This window comes from Phodopus roborovskii, unplaced genomic scaffold (genome assembly GCF_943737965.1).
Source record: "Phodopus roborovskii unplaced genomic scaffold, PHOROB, whole genome shotgun sequence".
Classification (NCBI taxonomy): domain Eukaryota; kingdom Metazoa; phylum Chordata; class Mammalia; order Rodentia; family Cricetidae; genus Phodopus; species Phodopus roborovskii.
Window position 1 is genome coordinate 223,185 of NW_026126546.1, and position 20,542 is coordinate 243,726.

Here is a 20,542-nt window from a genome sequence, read left to right on the forward strand (position 1 = left end):
CAGTGAGACAGCTTTGGTTTGCTTATTAATGTTTATTTAAGAGGGAAACAATAGCCGGGCATTGGTGGTGCATGCCTTTAATCCCAGCACTCGGGAGGCAGAGGCAGGTGGATCTCTCTGAGTTCGAGGCCAGCCTGGCGAGTTCCAGGCTCTAAAACAATACCCTGTCTCAAAAAAAAAAAAAAAAAAAAAGAAACAATAGAGTGTCTTCCTATGGGTAGGTTGTACACTGCTTGTTTTCATATAATTTCATTTCTTATAGTATTCTCTGTAGCTTAGGAATCATTGGCTATGCTATAGAAATATAGAACTGAAACTAGGCAGGTAATCATTTATTTATATTTGTAGATGTCTTAGTTCTGTATGACTGATTATAACATATAAGGCAAGATGGACAAATGAGATGAAACTAGTTTTATAAAAGTTATGACTTCCTACTCCTTGGGCAGTGCTTAAAGAGTTAGATTTTCTTCTGGGTCTAATTTCTAAGAATCTTTAAGAAGATTACTAGACATTTGAGCTCAGGGACTAGGGAAGTAAATGGCTCGTTTAGTAAAGTGCCTTTTGTGCAAGCTCAAGGACCAGAGTTTGGATCCCCAGCACATGCAGATACGTGTATAATGGCAAGTATCTAACCACAGTGCTGGGGGCCGGGAGAACTGTGTGCAGAGAGCAGAGACAGTAGATTCCTGGTACTCATTGGTAGCTACACTAGTGTAGAGTTCAGGGAGAGATAGTGTCTCATAAAATTAAATGGAGGAAGACATGGGGAATAACTTCTGGCCTCCACAAATACCACACAAACCAAAAAGGAATTTAAGCACAGAGTATGTCTAGTTTGATGTGTTCCTTGAGTGAATTTTTTTTCTTTCAGTATGAGTATAGACTTAGGAAAAGCCATTGGGTTATATTTAGTATATTGTCTGTTGCTTATCTATCTTAAGCTCCATGTGTCCTCACGGCAACTTTCTTTTCTTTCTTAGGTTAGGCAGATTTTAGAGCTTTGTCCTAACCTGGAACATCTGGATCTTACCCAGACTGATATTTCTGATTCTGCATTTGACAGGTTATTTATTTTCAAATAACTAAATACAATAAATTCTAACTATGAAATCAGTAAAAAATTCTCTATTTTGTTGTTTATATAATTGTGGTTTACTCATTCTATATTCCTGCTAACTTCCTCCCATGTATGGCTGTAACTTGATAGAACTTTCCCAAGTTTTTGCCTCTTGTTCATATATGGCAGCTGATCCAGAACATTGTTAACTGCCACCTGTACGTCATGTCTAAGCTTATGAACCTTGCTTTGTAACTCTCTAGATAACATTACCTGTTTTCAAGGCTTTATTCCAGTTTTTAAGTGCCTTTTTTAAAGCTCCCTTTTAATTCATGGTTTTTGTGGTTCAGCATCAGTTTGTTCAAGCCACACTCTTTGCAAATACTTCTTCCTTGGAGGCTACTTTTCTTACTTTAGCTTCCCCTTTCTTCCAAGTTGTGATATATCCTATTTCAGAGGGAGAAACTCTTCTACCCCTTTCTAGAGTTTGTTTCTTCTGTATCTTCATTATATAGTAGTTACTCTCTTTCATGTGTGTGCTGTTTTCCCTCTACTTGACTTTTACAACAGGACACTTTTCTCCCATCCTGTCCTCTACAAGTTAGAAATAGTACCTGTTTTTTAATTACTGGTCTTAGTATCTTTTTGTATTCCTAGCACTAAAAATAATCCCTGATGATAGAAATTCCAAAAATGTTTAAATGATGACTTTGTATTTAAAATAATTCTAATGCTCATCTGTATGTTAGTTGTTTAATGCTTTTGAAACTTTAATAGTCTTCTTTCCTCTTGTAGTTGGTCTTGGCTTGGTTGCTGCCAGAATCTTCGGCATCTTGATCTGTCTGGATGTGAAAAAATCACAGACATGGCTCTCGAGAAGATTTCTAGAGCTCTTGGAGTTCTGACATCTCATCAGAGTAGGTTTTTAAAAAGTGCAGGCAAGGCCACTTCAGCTCCATGGACAAATAAAGACATTACCATACAATCCCCCAAGCAGTATGCCTGCTTGTACAATTTAACTGACAAAGGTGTTGGTAAAGAAATAGAAAATGATCACACTTGGATGAAGCCCGTGTCTTCTGAAAGTTTCACTTCTCCTTATGTGTGGATGCTAGATGCTGAAGATTTGGCTGATATCGAAGATGCTGTAGAATGGAGACACAGAAATGTTGAAAGTCTCTGTGTAATGGAAACAGCCTCGAACTTTGGTTGTTCTTCATCTGGCTGCTACAGTAGGGACTTTGTGGGATTAAGGACTAGTGTCTGTTGGCAGCAGCATTGTGCTTCTCCAGCCTTTGCATATTGCGGTCATTCATTCTGCTGCACAGGGGCAGCTCTAAGGACTGTGTCTACACTCCCAGCGACTTCCTCAGTGTGTAGGAAAGCATTAAGGACTACATTGCCTAGGGGAAAAGACTTAATTTATTTTGGGAGTGAAAAATCTGACCAAGAGACTGGACGAGTACTTTTGTTTCTCAGTCTATCTGGATGTTATCAGATCACAGATCATGGTCTCAGGTGAGTGATCAGTTCCAGTTTTTAGGAAATGGACATATTCTTACTCATTGTAGTCAGTTCAAATATATTGTGATATCTAGAGGAATACACATTTAGAAGTTTAATTGCTTAGTAACTGGCCACATTTACATTTTTTTATAATACATTTTGGTTGGTAGATGTACAGGTTATCATTTTAAGGGCATTACAGAAGTAAATCTTATATTGATGGCTTTGCAACGCCTGTCTTATAGTTTGGTATGATTTTTATAGCCTTGAAGTACCTGTAACCCAAATTATGTTGGTCTGTATCCACTCATTGCTGCTGTTTTTGAGACAGTCTCAGTAAGTAGCCTTGGCTGGTCTGGTGCTTGCCTTGTAGACCAGACTGACTTTGGACTCACAGAGATCAACCTAGTTTTGCCTCCTAGGTGCTGAGATTACAGACTACACTTGTTGCATTTTTTGAGCCAAGGACTGACTCTGTCCCAGGTTGCCCTCATCCTTGCTGCAATCTACTTCCCAGCACCCACATGGGAGTTCATGAGAGCTTGAAACCTTCTCTAACTCTAGTTCTAGGTGACCCAGTGCTCTCTTCTGTCCTCTGAAGGTACCGGGTATCAGCTTGGTGCATGCATACTTGTAGGCATATCACATCCAGTTTTGGCACTGTTGGGAGAGCAAACCTGTAGGCTTTGTGTAGGCTATGCAAGAACTCTAGAAACTTTGTGACATCCCAGCACTATAAGCACAGTCTTTAGCATAGTACACTAATTACCTCCAACCCCCATTTATTTAGTGGAGAGCAAAGTGGGGGTAAAGTGTTTCGTATCCGAGTGATTGACAGACAGATCTCAGCAGCCAAGCATTCCATATGCTGTGGGACCCACTTAGAATTGTTAGGTTATGAACACTCTTTAACTGTTTAGATTTAATTTTAATTATGTATGTAGGTATATGTTTTTGCATTTGCACATATGTGGGGGTGCCTGCTAAGGCCAGAGGCAGTGGATCTCCTGAAACTGGTTGGTTATGAGCTGCCTCATATGGAAGCTAGGAACAGAACTTGGGTCCACTGGAAGAGCAGTAAGTACTCTTAATCTGAGTCTCCAGCCCATGTTAAGTGGTGTTAGAGATAGTAAATGCAGAAACATACACCTACATACATAATTAGACATAACCTGGAATAGAGTTAAAAACTTCAGAATTTCTTTTTCTTTTCTTCTTTTTCTTTTCTTTTTCTTTTTTTTTTTTTTTTGATGCTCCTTTAAGTAGAATCACTTTCTTAATTTCCTTTTTAAATTATTTACTACTAGTATATAGAAAATAATTTGATTTTGACCCAGACTTTCCTCAAAACTCTATTTCAGCTTCCCAAGTTCTGGGATAGGCATATGCCCCATATGTTTAAAATGGATATTGATTTTTGTGTGTTGGTTTGTTCCTCTATTTTGTTGAATTTGTTATTGTTAACAGTTTTGTATGTGATTTTTTTTTTTTTCTTCTTTTTCCCTATATTGATGAAATAACCCAGGGCCTTACACATGTCAGACAAGTGCTTTTCAGTTGAGCTATACTCCTAAGTCTGTATATGGATTCTTTAAGGTTTTCTATATACAATGTCATTTATAAACAGATCATTTTTGTTATACCTTTCCTGTATGGATGCTTTTGCTTTATTTTGTTTATCCAATTGATATGACTGAAGTTAGTGTTTTAACATAAGTAGAAATGACAGTACTATTTCAGTGATTTTAGCTTTGAAATAAGTTTAGAAATAGAAATTTGTCTTCCAACTTGTGTTATTTAAGTTTGTTTGGCTCTCTGGAGCCTTTTGATACTAAACATGAATATTAAAGGTAACTGCATCACTGAAAAGCCCACCCACCATGATTCACAAAGCACCTAGAGCTCCCTAATAGGCAGCTCTGCAGAAGAGTTTTCTCATCCTCCATAATTATTTACTGCATGTGTGATGTTGGAAAAGGGCCTTATGAATCCTGAGCTGAGTCTTGTAAGTGTGATGAACTTCCTGGGTCTAGTGAGTTTTATGGATTTATTGAGTCTTCAGAGCTTCTTCCTTAATTTAGGAAAAGTAGTATACTATACCCCTTCCTAGAACTCTTCTTGGGGGGGGGCTGATAAAGAACTGATTATTTTTCTCCATTGTGGCTGAGCATTCATTATATCACCTACTACAGCAGTAGATGTCACTTAATCTCATCGTCTTGACAAGTTTTGAGTTTTTGAAAACTGCTTCTGTTTTCCTCCAAGCCTGAGATTGACAGCCACCATAATCTGTGTGCATAAATACAAATGTTTAATAGAATGCAGTTTCCACAAATTCACATCACATTTATTTAAACAAAACATCACTAGTGGCCTCCCTGGCTGCTAAAGCATAGAGAGGAAGCTCATTTTGGGTACTGTGACTTTATTTTCATTTTCTTTTTTTTTTTTTTTTTTTTTCCCAAGACAGGGTTTCTCTGTATTTTTGCCCTGGTTCTTGCTCTGTAGATCAAGATGGCCTTGAACTCACAGAGATCTGCCTACCTCCCCGATGCTGGGATTAAAGGCCTGTACCACCAGTGCTGGGCTTGGGTACTATGGGTTTTAAGAGTGCCTTTCTCTCTATGTATAAGGTGCCTTCCTTCAAATTGTTCTGTCTTTTTTGTGGAGTTGGGGGAGGGGATGATATCTTAATTAGGGTTTTATTGCTGTGAAGAGACACCACCATCACAACAGCTCTTAAAGCATTTAGTTAGGGCTGACTTATAGTGTCAGAGGTTTCGTTCATTATCATCATGGCAGGACATGGAGGCATGGTGCTGGAGAAGGACTCGAGAGTTCTGAATCTTGATCTGCAGCCAGCAGGTGATTATTCCACCCAGTGTAGCTTGAGTCTATTAAGACCTCAGAGTTCATTCCCACAGTGACACACTTCCTCCAATAAGACCACACCTCCTAGTAGTGGTACTCTATGGGCCATGAGGGCCATATCAATTCAAACCACCACAGAGAGTAGGAGGTCAGGGATCCCAGAAATCTCGTGTGACACTTGAGTCTTGAAGAGGGGCAATCTCTGAGGCAGACTTGGGTGCAGACTGGCCAAAAAAACCCCTGGTGTCTGGCGCTGGAGAGATGGAGATAGCTCAGTGATTAAGAGCACTTGCTGCTTCTGAGTTCTGCCCAAACCTTCTCACGTTCTTCCATAACTTCAGTTCCAGAGGATCTGATATACTCTTCTGGCTTCCACAGGCAAAACACTCATACATATAAATAAAATTAAAAATAAAACTAATCTCAGTGACTCTGAGGCAACTGTCAGTACTGTGGGCCCAAGGGCCTAGGTTTTAGTTTCCACAGGAGACAATGTGCCATCTCAATCTAGTAATAGGATGATTGCTTAGGATGACCAAGGCACCATTTTCTCTGGAGGCAGGGGAACTATTTTGCCTGAAGTATGGAGTATAATCATGGTGACAAGGGCATTTATTCCCTGAGAATTTGGAATCCTGGGCCACCAGCAGTGGTGACTCTAATCACAAACAAAGCCTTAGGGATAGAGGGTTTCCATGACTACTTCCTTCTGGAGCAGAGCATGTTCCAGCAGTTGGTTTTGGTTCCAGAACCATATAATGTAGTCGACGCATGGGTAGGAGGAGGTGGGACACAGTGTTGTCTCCCTCTGTGGCATATCACAGCTGTGTGGTCTCTAGTTTAATACTTAGGGACTGTAAGTATTAAGGTGGTGATGGGGTTTCTGGAGGTCCTATTTTCCCCCTTTACCTACAATAAGAAGTTCTCCTGGTTGCTGGTTGGGGATTGGGTTGTGGAGATGAAATGTTTTCTTTCATTCTGTGTGATGCTACTCTGGGCTCAGGGCTCTACAGAGTGTTTGGTATACTGGTCCTTGTGTTAGTTTCATCAAAGTGAGTTTTTATTGGTTGTCTCACTGACTTTTGGGGAGGGACCTGTTGTTAGGGGCAGTTAGTTGGCTATCTTGCTGACATCTCTAAAAACGCTTAAACTCGTTGTTTATTAGCTCTACTATCTTTATCATTTATTGCTGTGTTTCTACTGATGCGTTTTCCCTCCAGGATTGTTTTAATATTTAGTAGTTTTTGGTTAGGCACTGAATATTTGAATTATATATCATTGAATTTGGGACTTTGTTTTATTCTTTAATAATTATTCCCTTTGAATCACTATATTTTGAATCAGTTCTATAACTTGTATATTTTTTCCGTGTTTTTTTTTTTTTTTCTACTTTTTGCTTTATTAATTGCTTAAATGCTCCTTTCCCTGGTTGAGGGCAGAATTTATTTATTATTCATTTGTCTTTTTGTTATTTCAGCCTGTGTTTGGTGTACTTAGGTATTTGTGACAAGACAGAGGAGAGAGAGATCTTACTAGAATACATTTTCTTGTTGTTTGTTACTAATACCTTTTTAGTCTTTCATTGATTCATATTACATTTGGTTAAAACAGGTTTTATAGCATTTTCTTCTAATTTTTGTAATTTTGATATCTTGACTTTTTACTAATCTTATCCTTGCCCCCAACACACACACACACACACACACACACACAAACACACACACACAAACACACACACACACACACACACACACACACACAGTGAGAGAGAGGGAGAGAGATGCAGTCACATACATACTTCCGCCTTAGCCTTAAATATCTGTTTTCTCATTTTTTATGGTACTCTCTTCTTTTGTCTTTAATTGTATTTTCCCATTGTAACATAGTACTACAGGCTAGAAATTTTCATTATTTCTCTCATATCATATGCCATCATGAGAAATCTTTTTTGACCTCTCAGAACCTTATGTGTATTTCCAGAAGAGTATTAGTCATGTGGTATTATAATTGCTTGTTTGTATTCATAGTTGTTTTCCCACTGAGGACTGTACAGATTGTTGATTTAGGTATACTTGTAATAGAAACATTTTACATTTCATTCAGTTTGTTTTACACTCAGACACTATTTGAGCTCTTTTAGACTAACCTTTGAAAGGTACATTTTTTGTTGTTGTTGTGAACTGCTAAAGTTCTTAGACTTCATGAGTTAGTGATTTTAAATATTTTCTTCTTTAAAGGCTTTTCTTGGACAAGTTAATCCTAGCAATTAGGAGGCTTGGGCAAAGATTCTTGAATTCCAGACCATCCTTTGCTACTTGAGTTCAAGGTCAGCTTGAACTATATAGTGAGACCCTGTCTTAAAAAAATAAATTCTCTCATTCCTCTCAAGTCACATAGATTCTGAACTACTACTATTGTTAACTAGAAGTCTATAGAGATGATAAAATGGGTACTTCATAGCTGTGTAAAATTTAATTGTGTGGCTATAACACATTTTGTTTATTTGCTCTTCAGTTGGCATTTGGGGTGTTTTTGCTTTTTGTCTGATGTGACTAATGCTGCTGTGGACATTTATATGCTAGCTTTGGTATAAACATGTTTTCAGTTCTCTTGTGTGTTTATACCCAGCAGAAGAATTATAGGTTGTTGGGGGTACAGAGGTCCTTGTACTCACAGAGAAGCACTAAGAGAACCAGGAATGTTAATCATATAGGGATATCTCCTCGGTGGAGTAGATAAAAATTAAATACCAGCATTCCATCCAAAAAGTTGAGTGGATTTTGTTAATGACCTGGTCACCTTTTGCTCTCTGTAGAGGCAGACCTAGCCCAAATTCCCCAGAACGATAATCTGAGCTCCTCCCTCCCTAGACCGTTACCCATCCTTAGGGCATATGTCACATGTACTTTATGGTCTGCTGACTTCACTCTGTTAGCTATAGAAGCCACCCTCGTGGTCCCCTGTGCTTTGTGTGTAGTCACACTTTAAGCTTTATTGTGCTTTGTGTGTAGTCACACTTTAAGCTTTATTGTGTGCCTGAAATTGGACCGATTGGACTGATAGTTGCCTGGAACCCTTTCCCCCAATTGTGCTGTTTTAAATATGCTGACTGTGAACCATCTTCTTAGACTCCTGAAGTGGCTGAAGAAGTCAGTCTGCAGGGTTTTTATTATTGTCTCTTTATGTGGTTTGTTCACTCCCCTTTCTGACACGGGTAGCCCTTCTCTCCCCCCTCCCCCATCACCAGGTTATGGGAGGAATCCAGAACTGGTCATTAGGTTTCAGAGTTCAGGGATTTTTTTGATAGCTTTTACTCTCTCAGTGTGGTAGGAGAATGAACTGTATATCTCTAGGTCTCAGTGTCTCTTCATATAAGAATTGAGTTGTTATAACCTTCTTTTAAAGCAACGTCCTATGTATCTTTATTGGAATCTTTTGGAAAAATCTAGAACCTTTCTTGAGTCATATTATTTCTGCCTAAGGATGAGTTAGTTATCAGTATTTTATAAATTTTTTAAGTCAAATTTGAGAGGTATGTAAAACATTGATCGAGTGTACTATTGTAATATTAAAAATTTCAAGAGTTAGTATTTCCTGACGGTCACATTATTTCTCTTGCAGGGTTTTGACTCTGGGAGGAGGGCTGCCTTACTTGGAGCACCTTAATCTCTCTGGCTGTCTTACTGTAACTGGTGCGGGGCTGCAGGATTTGGTCTCCGCATGTCCTTCCCTAAATGATGAATACTTTTACTACTGTGACAACATTAACGGTAATGCCTTTTAACAGTGAGCTACTTAAAAGAATTCATTTAAAATTTTTTTGGCAGTTCTAATTTTGCTTTCTAGATTCTCAATTGCACAAATTGTTTTACTTTCAGGCTTAGTCCTTTAAATTTAATAAAATTGAAGTGATTTGGCTTTCTAAGGTAATACAATCAAAGTACCATTCATTTTTACTTACTTGAAGTTAAGTTTCTTCTTAATCTATTTTGAAAGAGTTGAAATCATTTAAAAATGACAAGTTGTTACAGAAAACTGTTTATTCTGAGATTTTGGGGATTCCACTGTAGTATTCTAACATTCATCACCATTAACATTTTAAGAGTGTTGATTTTCTAGACACACTGATTCTTAGGGATGACAGACACATTTTTAATCACAGCGGTGTTTTATCCAGTGTGGTAGATAGACAGAGGAAGATTCTGGTCATGTGACTCTGGAACCCCATGTCTTTTCATATTAATCTGCATAAGTAGATTATGCAGTATTGAGTAAAGACTGAGAATGCTTTCCTTAGGCGTGACCAAAATCCCTATTCTGTTTTAGAGGTTGATTTCTGAACCATTTTAAAAATCATGAAGTAGAGGGTGGGGATGTAGCTGTTTGAAAGAGTGCTTGCCCAGCATGCATGGAATTCTGGGTTTGAGCCCCAGCACCACATAAAACCAAGAGTGGTGGCTCATGCTTGTAATGAATCCCAGTACTCAGGAGGTAGTGCCAGTAATTCAAGGTCATCCCTTGCTTCAAGTCCAGCTTGGGCTATGTGAGACCCCATTTTAATCCCCCCACCTCCCACAATATCAGTTAAACAGCCCCCACAAAGTCTATGTATAGTTAGAGCATGATTTTCAAATTATATTTGTTGCTCTTTTGGGCATTTGATTGTGTTTAGTAGAAACTGATTTTTTCAGAAGCATAAGAAAGCTGCTCCATTATTAATGAACAAAACAAATCCTGTATTCATAACTAAAAACAAATTTAAAGCACTCCATTCTGTTATATGCCTATCTTACACTGTTGTTTTTGAGAGCCCAGTCATTCTAAAATGAGAGGGAAGATCAGAGTTTATCTCAGGAAGAACAGTTGACAGGAGCCAGGAAACCAGAGAGAGAAAACCATTTTAGCATGCACGGAAGTTAGCACATTTCCTATTGCTCGGGATTTAGATTTCTCTTAAAATAAATGATACTGGAGATCTCAGCGCTTCTGGAAGAGCTGGAATGTTCTTGACAAAAGTAACTTTGTAGAACCTATCTTTGCTTTTTTTTGTTGGCATTATATAAGGAGGAGTGGGAGAAAAATGGGAAAAAAATTATTTATTTATTTTTTTGGTACTTAGAAGAACAAAGGAAAAAGGATGTTCTTGAGTGGAATGTTTTATTTATTATGAAAAATAAAACCGTAGGGGACTGGACAGATGCCTTAGTGTTTAAGTGGATGACTCATATTGTTCTTGCAAAAGACTAAAGTTTGGTTCTCAATCAGAACACTGGGCAGCTTGTAACTGCCAGTATTTCCAGGGCATCCAATACCATATCTGACTTCTGTGGCCAATGTACTCATGCATACATATACCCAAACACAGACATGCAATCTGAAAGAATAAAAATAAGTACAGCTATTAAAAACAAAGCTTCCCAAGGCTTACAGAATGCATTTTAAGACCAATTAAAAAGTAACTTTAAAAAAAAAAGATAATTTGTATGTTACATTTGAATTGCCTTTATACTTTCAGTATGGATTGTGTTTGGAAACAAATCTCATAACCTAATTTGTTTTGCTGAGTGGCTGAAGGTATTTTAGTGGTGAATATTGAGTTTTAGTTCAATTTTATTATCTGCCTACTTACTGTGTCTTTAAACTTCTTGAAAAATATTTAGATGAAAAAGTTAAATGCTTAAAATCTCTTGTACTTTCTTAATATTATTTTTATCTTAATCTGTTTTGAATATGTAATGGCATTCCAAAGGAGCTATTTACTCCTTTGTTGAATGTAATTTTTTCATTTCTAATTTTCAGTAGAAAATTTTAATTGAAAGATCGGATTTTTTTTTAAAGTTTTGAAAAGTACTTATAGTACTTGAAAATAGTACTGAATTTCTTTTCTTAAATTGATAGACAGTAAACTTTGTTGTACTGCTTTGAATTTCAGTTTGTGCATAATTTAGCAGATTAGATAGATTAGCTCATAGTTCTGGAGGTGACAGTCTCAGATGATTTGCCCTCTTATGTTTCTAATTTAAGTTAAAAAGGAATTAAAGGTAAGTGAAGGTAAGTGAAGATATACGGCGTTAATAATATATAGTACTGAAAACCAAGGAAAAACATGCCATTTTATAAACAGAATAAATTAGCTGCCTTTGTAGTTCTTTTTATGTAAATATAAAAAAGTAGTATTCTTTGCTTTAACAATTAGAAGATTTTTACCTTTTAATTTTCTATATTCTTACTATCATATAGGCTGATGTGTTAACAGTTTGGCTAAGTCAAATATTTGAAGGGACGTATTTGAATTGTTAGTCTAGTGGGAGAATAGCATCTTTGACCACTTGTACTGTTGAGGTTCCCTATATACTACTATCCCTTAAAAACCAGTTGAGTACTGTTTCTACCTTTGGCCCTCCCGCCTCTTTTTAATACTGAATTTTATATGGAATTCAGTATAACAGTTTTTCTTTATCTTCCTTTCACTAACAATAAAGCAGCATGTATGTACATGTATGTAGACAGGGTCTGTGGAGCTGTGAAGTCCAGCTACTTGGGAATGGGTGAAAAGCTATCAGACATTTGGGAAAAGCAGTACTATGTAACCGGTGATACCAAGTTAAGCAGGGCATGGTTGCAGATTGAGTAGAGCTTAGGAAAGCTGAAAATATGTTACAAGGAAAAACTTGGTCAAAGATTGACAATGGGGGAATTTTAAAATTTAGGATTCTTTACCAGGGCATTTCTAACAATTATAAATACATACTAAATATTTTTAATTTTAGCTTTGTGTTCTGTTTTAAGGGAAAATTTTAAAAAATGCTGCTTTATAGGGTATTTTTAAATATATTTTAATATTTGCCATATACCTTAATTTAAAATGGAGAATTTTAATTTGTATTAAATAAAAATGGGCCTGTAGTGCTCTAATTTTATAGGATTCTTCTTTTAGACCTATAAACCTGTGTAATCAGTTTCAGAGTCTGAAATCTGAGGCCAGTCTCTTTTAATTTACACTATTTCCCATTTCCATACTGTGTGTCATGTCCATTCTCTCTATTTGAAGGTAATTCAGACATGTCAGTTTTAAGTATATAAGCGTAAGTGAAATTATGATTGATTGCAATTCTATACATAAATATAAAATTCAGTGTTTTCCTTAATTTTCCACTTACGTAGTGAAATATATGAACATTACATCTCAGTGATTTTCTCCTAAGAAATTCTTTATTCTCTTTCATATGTGCTGTTTTGGGAATAAAAGGAAATGTTAAACTTCTAGTTATACATGTATTCTGTGATTAGTTTCAACTCCATGATTTCTGTCTTACAGGGGCGTTAGTGTAGTCACCTTTTCACACACTGCTGCTTTTGAAAAGCAGAATGATACAAATGGACACTATTTCTACGTTAAGCTGGGGTCACTGAGGGGTAGTGTGGTGTTAAGTTCATTATATACACTCTATGTTAAAATTCTATTTCATATCTCTTCATTTTGTTTTGTCCTTATATTTCGTAATTGCAAACTTTGGTTTTTCCCAGCGAAAGCATAAAGAACTGCCCCTTAATTCAGTGTACTACCAGCTACATTGAGTCCCTCAAATGCTAGAAACAACCTTGTACATTAGTTTTTCCTTATGAAAACAGTTTTATTCAGAGCACTCTCTAACAGTGAAATCTGTTACTTCTCTAGTTTTTAGCTATGCTCCTGAGTAGATGTCGATCTTTCATCTAATGTCTGGTTGCTTAGTGCAGCTGGGTTAAAATTCCAGTAATTCCACAAGTGGTTTATTATTGTTTGTAAGTGAATCACCATTTTATATTTGAGGTGTTTAATTAATCACTCATTTTGCATTCAGTTTTGGGAAGTAATTTCACCTAAAGCTACCATTTATTTTTGTTCAGAGTTCTACAAATGATCAGAGTATGGCACATGCGTTGAGTATACACACATGAGTGTGTATATAGTGTATTGTTTTAAACTTTAATATGACATTTAACCTAATTTCAGTGCCACACTATTGAGTTGAGACCATTGAAGTTGGGTTTTACATTTTGTGTTAATTGTGTTTCTAGGAAGGATGCTCGAAGAGTTTGTTTTTAAATTGTCTAGCAGTCTTGTTTCTATGGATTATTTGCTTTTCTTCTTTGGTTGTGAGATTTCTTGGGAAATTTTACTATGCTCAGTCTTCTATGGAGGATATTTTTTGGATTTTGTGTCTGAATTTTTAATGCTTTCGCTGTAAGATTATACTTTTGTGATTTCAGTGAACTGCTTGTAAAACAGTTAATAGGCAGCACTGTTTTTGCATGATCTCCAGAAAGTTCCTCCTTTCACATGTTTTTTACTTTCATACAGGTCCTCATGCTGACACCGCCAGTGGATGCCAGAATTTGCAGTGTGGTTTTCGAGCCTGCTGCCGCTCTGGCGAATGACCCTTGACTTCTGACCTTTGTCTACTTCATTTAGCTGAGCAGGCTTCCTTTCATGCACTTTACTTATAGCACATTTCTTGTGATAACAACTCCCTTTTGGGCCTTTTGGGTGTGTCTTGTTTTGGCCCCATTTCTTACAGATCAGAAATTTAATTTGGCAGTGAACTGTACAGTGTTGTTTTTCCTTGCAAAGTATGTCTTTTTTTAAAGAAAGGGATTAGGATTTTTTTTTTTTTAAATTAGGATGAGAACAGTCTTACTGGTTTCTTTTAAATGAATTGCTTTAAAAAAGAGTATCACTAATGCCATGGTATTTAAAGTATTTTTAGATTATTTTGCATTTTAGTCAGTGGGGGTTATTGGTTCTCTATGTGTAAACACTGTACCAAGTTTTGCATATCCTTTCAGATATACTTTCTGAAGTTTTATTTTCAATGACTGGACATTTTGGAAATAAATCTCTTTCCCTAACATTTTCTTTAACAGTTCTAAGGAGCCAATTCAAACCCACCCAGAAATGAGAGTCTTTAAGATTGTAGAATAAATTGGCCTCTCAGTGTTTGCTCAGTGAGCTAGCAAAGCACCTGCCTATTTGTGTTTGCTCTAGACACCTGGTTCCACTGCTGTCCCTACACTGTCAAATTTGGGAGGGATTTTTAAAAATTCCACGATTGTTTAAAGAAATGTGTGAATAAAAATCTACTTTGAGAACTTTACCAATCAATATCTTGTGTTGCGATTTTATTTTAAATCTGAATTCAGGTTTACTAAATGTTTTGTTTTTGAGCCTCCATGACATTATGACTCTGAGACAGTAACAATTTTAGATACTAAATATTGGGTTAAATTTTCTTTTCGAAATGAATTATTATTGTCACAAAGAAAATAGTGCCCTGCCTTTTTTCTTTACCTTTCTTCTCTTAAGTGCAAACAAAACTGTGGAAGGAAGTAATCCTGCAATCAGCTTCATTATGCCTGTAAGTATTTCCTGCCTGTTTGGAAAGGAGCAGAGCTGGGAAACTGTTTCAGTGTGTCTAAAAATGAAGCAAGAGTTAGTTTAAACAGAGGAATTCTGAAACACTTTGCAGGTCAGCCCACATTTTAGTTAAACACTGGCATATCTATTGACATTCTCTTTGAAAATCACCCTGCTTCCAAGAGTTTCCTTTTGATTCATTATCATTTGAAAACAAAATAGAACCCTATAGATTTGGTATAGGGCTGAGCACATGTACACACAGGTAACCCTAACATTTTGAGTTTGTTACCCCTGTAAGGAAGTCATCGAGTCTTGTGGACTCTATAATTAGTTTCCTCCTATAAGTACGTACAAAGAAAAAACAGTGTCTCTTCTGTGAGAATGTGAAAAGAAATTGAATATAGAGTCAAGTCTGAAGTTTGACTATTTTGTAAGATAAACTGTAGCTACTATGTTTTTATTTCTCAAAGTATTTCATAAAGCTTATTTGTGAAATTGATAGCAGGTACCATTTTGAGGGAAAAAAAAATCTGGAAATTTCCAGGAAATAGTCTCATGCAAGTGTGTACTTCATTTTCTCAGTATTAACTTGAAATTGCATAGAATGAGGGGACTCAGGCTTATTATAACCTCAGGTAATTAGAAAACAGTATAGCTCGTAGGGAGATTGTTTTTTTGTGGTCCTATGAGGGGAAACAGCTAAGTGTTTAAGAACCTGGTTTAGATACTATGTTTAATAAATTAATTTTGAACAGCTGGTTTTCTGAAATTGTAAGGAAGTTTTTTTTGTTTTGTTTTAATGTACACATTGTTTCTTGTTTTTTATGTAAGAGGATAGTTTATCATGGTACTATATTCTTGGTTTTCATTTATTTGGGATTTTATGATTGATTTCCTTCTGAGAATACAATGTAGCAGTTATATAAATTACATCATGTACCTGGTAAACTTTAGATGTTAAATGTAAGGCCAGTGTTGTACTCTGGATGTGCTAATTTTTTATAAGCTTGACACAGTGCAATGGAATGTATAATAGGATCATCCTCAGTGTAATGAAGTGAAAGGTAAAGAACTTGCCCATGATAACCCAGCTAGTAAGTAGTACAACTAGGATTCATACAAAGTTCATCTTAACTATGATGTTACTATGTCTCTTTATTATTTTGTAACTGTTAAGAGTCAGTCATGCAACTGTCCCTTCAAGAGTTCTTTAGAGTAGCAGAGTTAGAACAAACATAATTGCAGGTAGATGAGTGTGTCAGTTAAAGCAAAGGTTAAAGTTCATACTGAGTCTATCTCTAATGTCTCTCAATTGGAAGTCATTCTTTTACAGAGTTCATTAGGCATTAGGAAATATTCTTGGTTGTCAAAACTTGATTGAGGAGAACTCAACTGGAGCATGTACTGGGTGGAGGCCAGGTGGGCTGTTGCACATTTTTTTTTAATTAGATTTATGTATGTTTTGCCTGCATGATTGTAATGTATGTGCATCCTGTGTTATGGTGTCTGTAGAGGTCACAAAAGGGCACTGGAGGTAAGGATGATTATGTTATGAACTGCCATATGGATGCCGGTAATCAAACCTGGAACAACCAGTGCCCTTAACTGCTGAACAGTCTCCAACCCCTACTGTCAAACATCTTACAACACATAGGACAGATTTCCACAGAGTAATTTGAAAAGTCCTGCTTTACGTATTTCTGTTTTGCATGGGACATGGATTTTCGGTCTATAGTTTTTTTTTTTTTTTTAAATCCCTTTTGATATTTAAATATAGTCCTTTCTCCACCCCACACACCACTATATTCTTTTAGTGGCTGTGCATGTGGTTAAGTGCTTGCCTTGCTCTTTGTAACATATCGTTGGTTTTATGAGTTGGTCCCTGTGTCTCCAGAGAAGTTATAAAGAGTTAACTTACTGGTCTTGGAGTTATGGTTGCCTCTCTGCTGGGCAGACAGAGGCGCGAAGAGTACAAAAGACAAAGCAAGTGTAGCAGTCTGGAGGCCAGTGCTGGTAGACAGTCTCAGTTGTGTTTGGGATCAAAGTGCCATGATGAGACAGACTAGTAATGAGTTCCCAGCACTCAGGAGGCAGAGACACGAGGATGTCTGAGTTTGAGGCCACCCCGGTCTGCCGAGCAAGTTCCCAGACAGCCAAGGTTACACAGAGAAACCCTGTCTCCCCCCCCCAAAAAAAAGTGGTAATAATAATAATAAATAAAGAGTGTGTATGGGGGAGCTTTATACAGTTTAAAAATAGATACTTTATTTTATTCAAAATATTTTATGCCATTATAATTCAAAATGTATATACTAATAATCTTTAGGTGATATAAAAAACATATTAAAAAATTACCTGTTACGGACAAGGGAAGCAACATAGATCCAAACAGACAAAACGTTTTTGGGATAAGGGTGGACATATACAGCTAAAGCAAATTCAACATTAGGAACATCAATGTTATGTACTCCGGTGCTATATACTGCTTCAATCAAAGGCTTCACTTCAGAATAAGGCATGTGAAGGGGAAATCCAGAGAACTGAGGAGAAAACACATTTGTATTCATTAGTAAAGTTTGAAGAAAAAAAAAAAAAACAAATTTCTTTATGTAAGTTATATAATTCTTAATATTGAATCTTTAGGATCATGAGATTGTTTCTGTTTCTCTGTTTACTATATGTTAACAACATAACAATTGAAGGTTTAATCTTTGTTTTAGTTATTGGCATATTAATGTTCCCATTTCTTGATAGTCCTTAGTTCGCACATGGCCCATGTAATTCCACAGACCCATAAAGCTAATCAATGCATTCTACTGCACAGACAGAAATGAGTTTGCAGGTCTGGGCATGTGACTATTCCTATGAATGGTGACACACAGATGCCCTCGCTTGGTTTGGGCAGTGTGTGTAGATGTGTCTCTTGGACTTGTTCTAACATTTGTTTCTATGAGTAAAGCCTGCCTGAGGATGTCACTTCATGGAGTGGTCAGGGTGGTAAGATGTGCAGAGAACTGGAACAGTTCTCTACTGAAAACATTCTCATAAGTTAATTGTTAGTTTTCATTTTACACAATGACTCATCCATTTTGGCTTTTGTGCCGTGTATCTTACTGCACTAATTACCAAACTGCCTTTTTATTACTCAGCTGTAGGATGTGACATATAGGACAAACCGCCAACAGGTAGTAGGCAGAATATATAATATAGCTTATTAGTGGGAGCTTTTATTGAAAAACCAGTCATTATAAAACCATACCCTTAACACTTAACCAAGTGTTTATTTTAACCTTTTAAGTACAGTTGAATTTAATGCTTTAGCTAGGAGTTTTTATATTTCACAGGAAGTGTTGCTTTTCATAGGATATTATTGATAATTACTAAGGTTTAAAACGTTTCTTCGTATTTCTCTTTTGATTTATGGTGCCTCACATATGTGCTTCATGGGTCTTGTGTAGGTAGTTTGATACCCCCAAACGATTACTGGGTAACTTCTAGTTTGACCACACTTGTGCTTACCCGGTAGTCTCCCAACTGCTTCAGCAGCTCAGCCCTGTGATCGTCTTCTATGTCTTCTCCTTGACTTCTCTCCAGCAGAGGCAGGAAGTGGCGCAAGGTAGAGGTACAATACCTATTCCATCGAGTCAGATGCCGTGGCCTCCAGTCCATGATTTTTTCTTTTAGTATTTTTTCAATCCTGTTCATAAAAAATAAACCTTTCCTCATTATTTATTTACTTTCTTTTTGTTATGTAACTTTCCCCATGTTCAAAAACTGTAATTTGTATGCAGCACAGGGTTCGGGTGAGTGCTTGAATGCATCTTTGGTGGTGGTGATTTCCCAGGTAGATTAGCAGTAGGTTAAGGTCCAGTACTTAAGTGATCCTTGTTCTTGAAGATTATAGTCATTGCAGTGGGAAATAGATACAGACAGGATAAACAGGAATGCAATGCCTCTGGTGGCACAGACAAAGCTAAATTGAATACATTCAGCAAGACGTTTTTAAATTCTAAAATATTAGTTTTTTTTTTAATCATTGGTAACGTGGTAATACCCAGGCATAAGGTTTTTATTATGTTTGGAATCTCAAATATTTATAAACACTTATGCCTTATAGTGAGTTTTGTAACCTAGTGATTCACTCACAATAGGATTTATTCATTTGTTTTTTGAGTTACCTTAAAATTCCCTTTAAAAATAACAGCTGTCACTGCATTGGGTTCATAGGCTATGAAGCATGAATAAAGAGTGAAGGAACACTACCATTTATTAAGGCATTATTAGGCACAGTGCTGTCTTTTATACATTTTGATTGATTCCCAGCAATAATGCTTTGATATAGGGGACATTCCAGTTTTACAATAATGCTTTGATGTAAGGGACATTCCAGTTTTACAGAAGAGGGCAGTTTACAATAGGAAAACTTGACCTGAGGCAGGGTCAGTGGTGTCCATGTTAAACACTGCTGATTCGAAAGCCTCTTGCCCTTGTTAAGCATAGGGTGGAGAGATCCTCACAGCATCTCATTGCTCAGGAGCCATGCCCTGGCCCCCTTTTTAAACATTGAACATATATGTTTTGATTTTATGGTAGACTGGGTAAGAAATTATGGATAGATTGTCAAATACCTTAAAATATGGATAAATAAATGAATTTGGTCAATAGTATGCTGAAACCATTAAATGAGATTCAGGATTGTAGATTGGTTTGTCTTGATAGTGGTTTTCAACCTGTGGGTTGCAATCCCTTTGTGTGTATGTGGGGGCATGTCTTAATGATGCTTCCACAGGGCTTGCCTAAGACTATTGGAAAACAGATATTTACATTACTATTCATAACAGTAACAAAATTTCAAAGTGGCAATGAAATTAATTTATGGTTGGGGTCAGCCCAACATGAGGAACTGTATTAAAGGGTTGCAGCATTAGGAAGTTTGGGAACCACTCTCTAGATGGAGATCCCACACAAAGGCTTTATGGAGAAATTGGGAGTAAATTTATGTTCCTATCAATAATGTCTTAAAGGGTTACATTTAATGTTGTATAATTTGACAAACTGTTCTTCATACAATGTGACTTAATGGTAGTGAAGCACAGGCTTTGAAATCAGAATGTCTGGTGTCAGAAGCTCGCTTTCCATTTAAGAAGTATGTGGACCTCTCTGAGCCTCAGTTCTCAAATCTGTGAACCAGGGAGATTTAAGTTCAGTGTACAGCATTAGTGGAATTACAAAGACTCACTCAGGGTTTAACCAGCCTTCTCTATGGGTTAGGCTCACAAACTAGAGAAGTCCTACAAGACACTAACCTGACAAAAGAGGCATCTTTACATTGAGGATTATCATGTGTACTAACAAGACTTAGAATTACAGATGTTAATCTTTCATGTGAGTTTGTCTTTGGAGAACTACATGTTACTAATGTTCACCCGTATATGTTTACCCATAGCATGCTTATGCTGATGCCTCACTTGAGTTGTGCAGACATGAAGTCCTAACAACTCTGATCATTTCATAGTGATCCAAGCTGAGAGCTTGTTATTATGCTTCTAGTGATGGATTGCCCATGGATTTGTGGGCATTTTGTTACCTGTCCTGTAGCTCAGCAGCAGCTGCTTTGTCTGTGTGTTGATAAATTAGCTCTTCAGGCTATAAAAGAGAAAGTTCAGTCAGCACCTATACTTACTTTTTTATTTTAAATTCCCTGG

The 20,542-nt window shown here is 36.8% G+C and overlaps 2 protein-coding genes across 2 annotated transcripts in view; one reads left to right on the forward strand and one right to left on the reverse strand.

Annotated features, from left to right (window-relative positions):
- The window catches only part of Fbxl5 (F-box and leucine rich repeat protein 5), a 35,814-nt gene extending 21,232 nt beyond the window's left edge, over positions 1-14,582 (forward strand). The window contains exons 8-11 of the mRNA XM_051200475.1: positions 984-1,066; positions 1,856-2,578; positions 9,059-9,207; positions 13,782-14,582. Coding sequence (XP_051056432.1) covers positions 984-1,066; positions 1,856-2,578; positions 9,059-9,207; positions 13,782-13,858 — 1,032 coding nt within the window. The 3' untranslated portion in view covers positions 13,859-14,582. The remainder of the gene's footprint in view (positions 1-983; positions 1,067-1,855; positions 2,579-9,058; positions 9,208-13,781) is intronic.
- A 2,529-nt stretch (positions 14,583-17,111) lies between these two features.
- Positions 17,112-20,542, reverse strand: part of Cc2d2a (coiled-coil and C2 domain containing 2A) — a 67,604-nt gene continuing 64,173 nt past the window's right edge. Inside the window, exons 35-37 of the mRNA XM_051200194.1 lie at positions 20,425-20,483; positions 18,357-18,534; positions 17,112-17,377 (exon numbers count right to left, since the gene is read on the reverse strand). Coding sequence (XP_051056151.1) covers positions 17,189-17,377; positions 18,357-18,534; positions 20,425-20,483 — 426 coding nt within the window. The 3' untranslated portion in view covers positions 17,112-17,188. The remainder of the gene's footprint in view (positions 17,378-18,356; positions 18,535-20,424; positions 20,484-20,542) is intronic.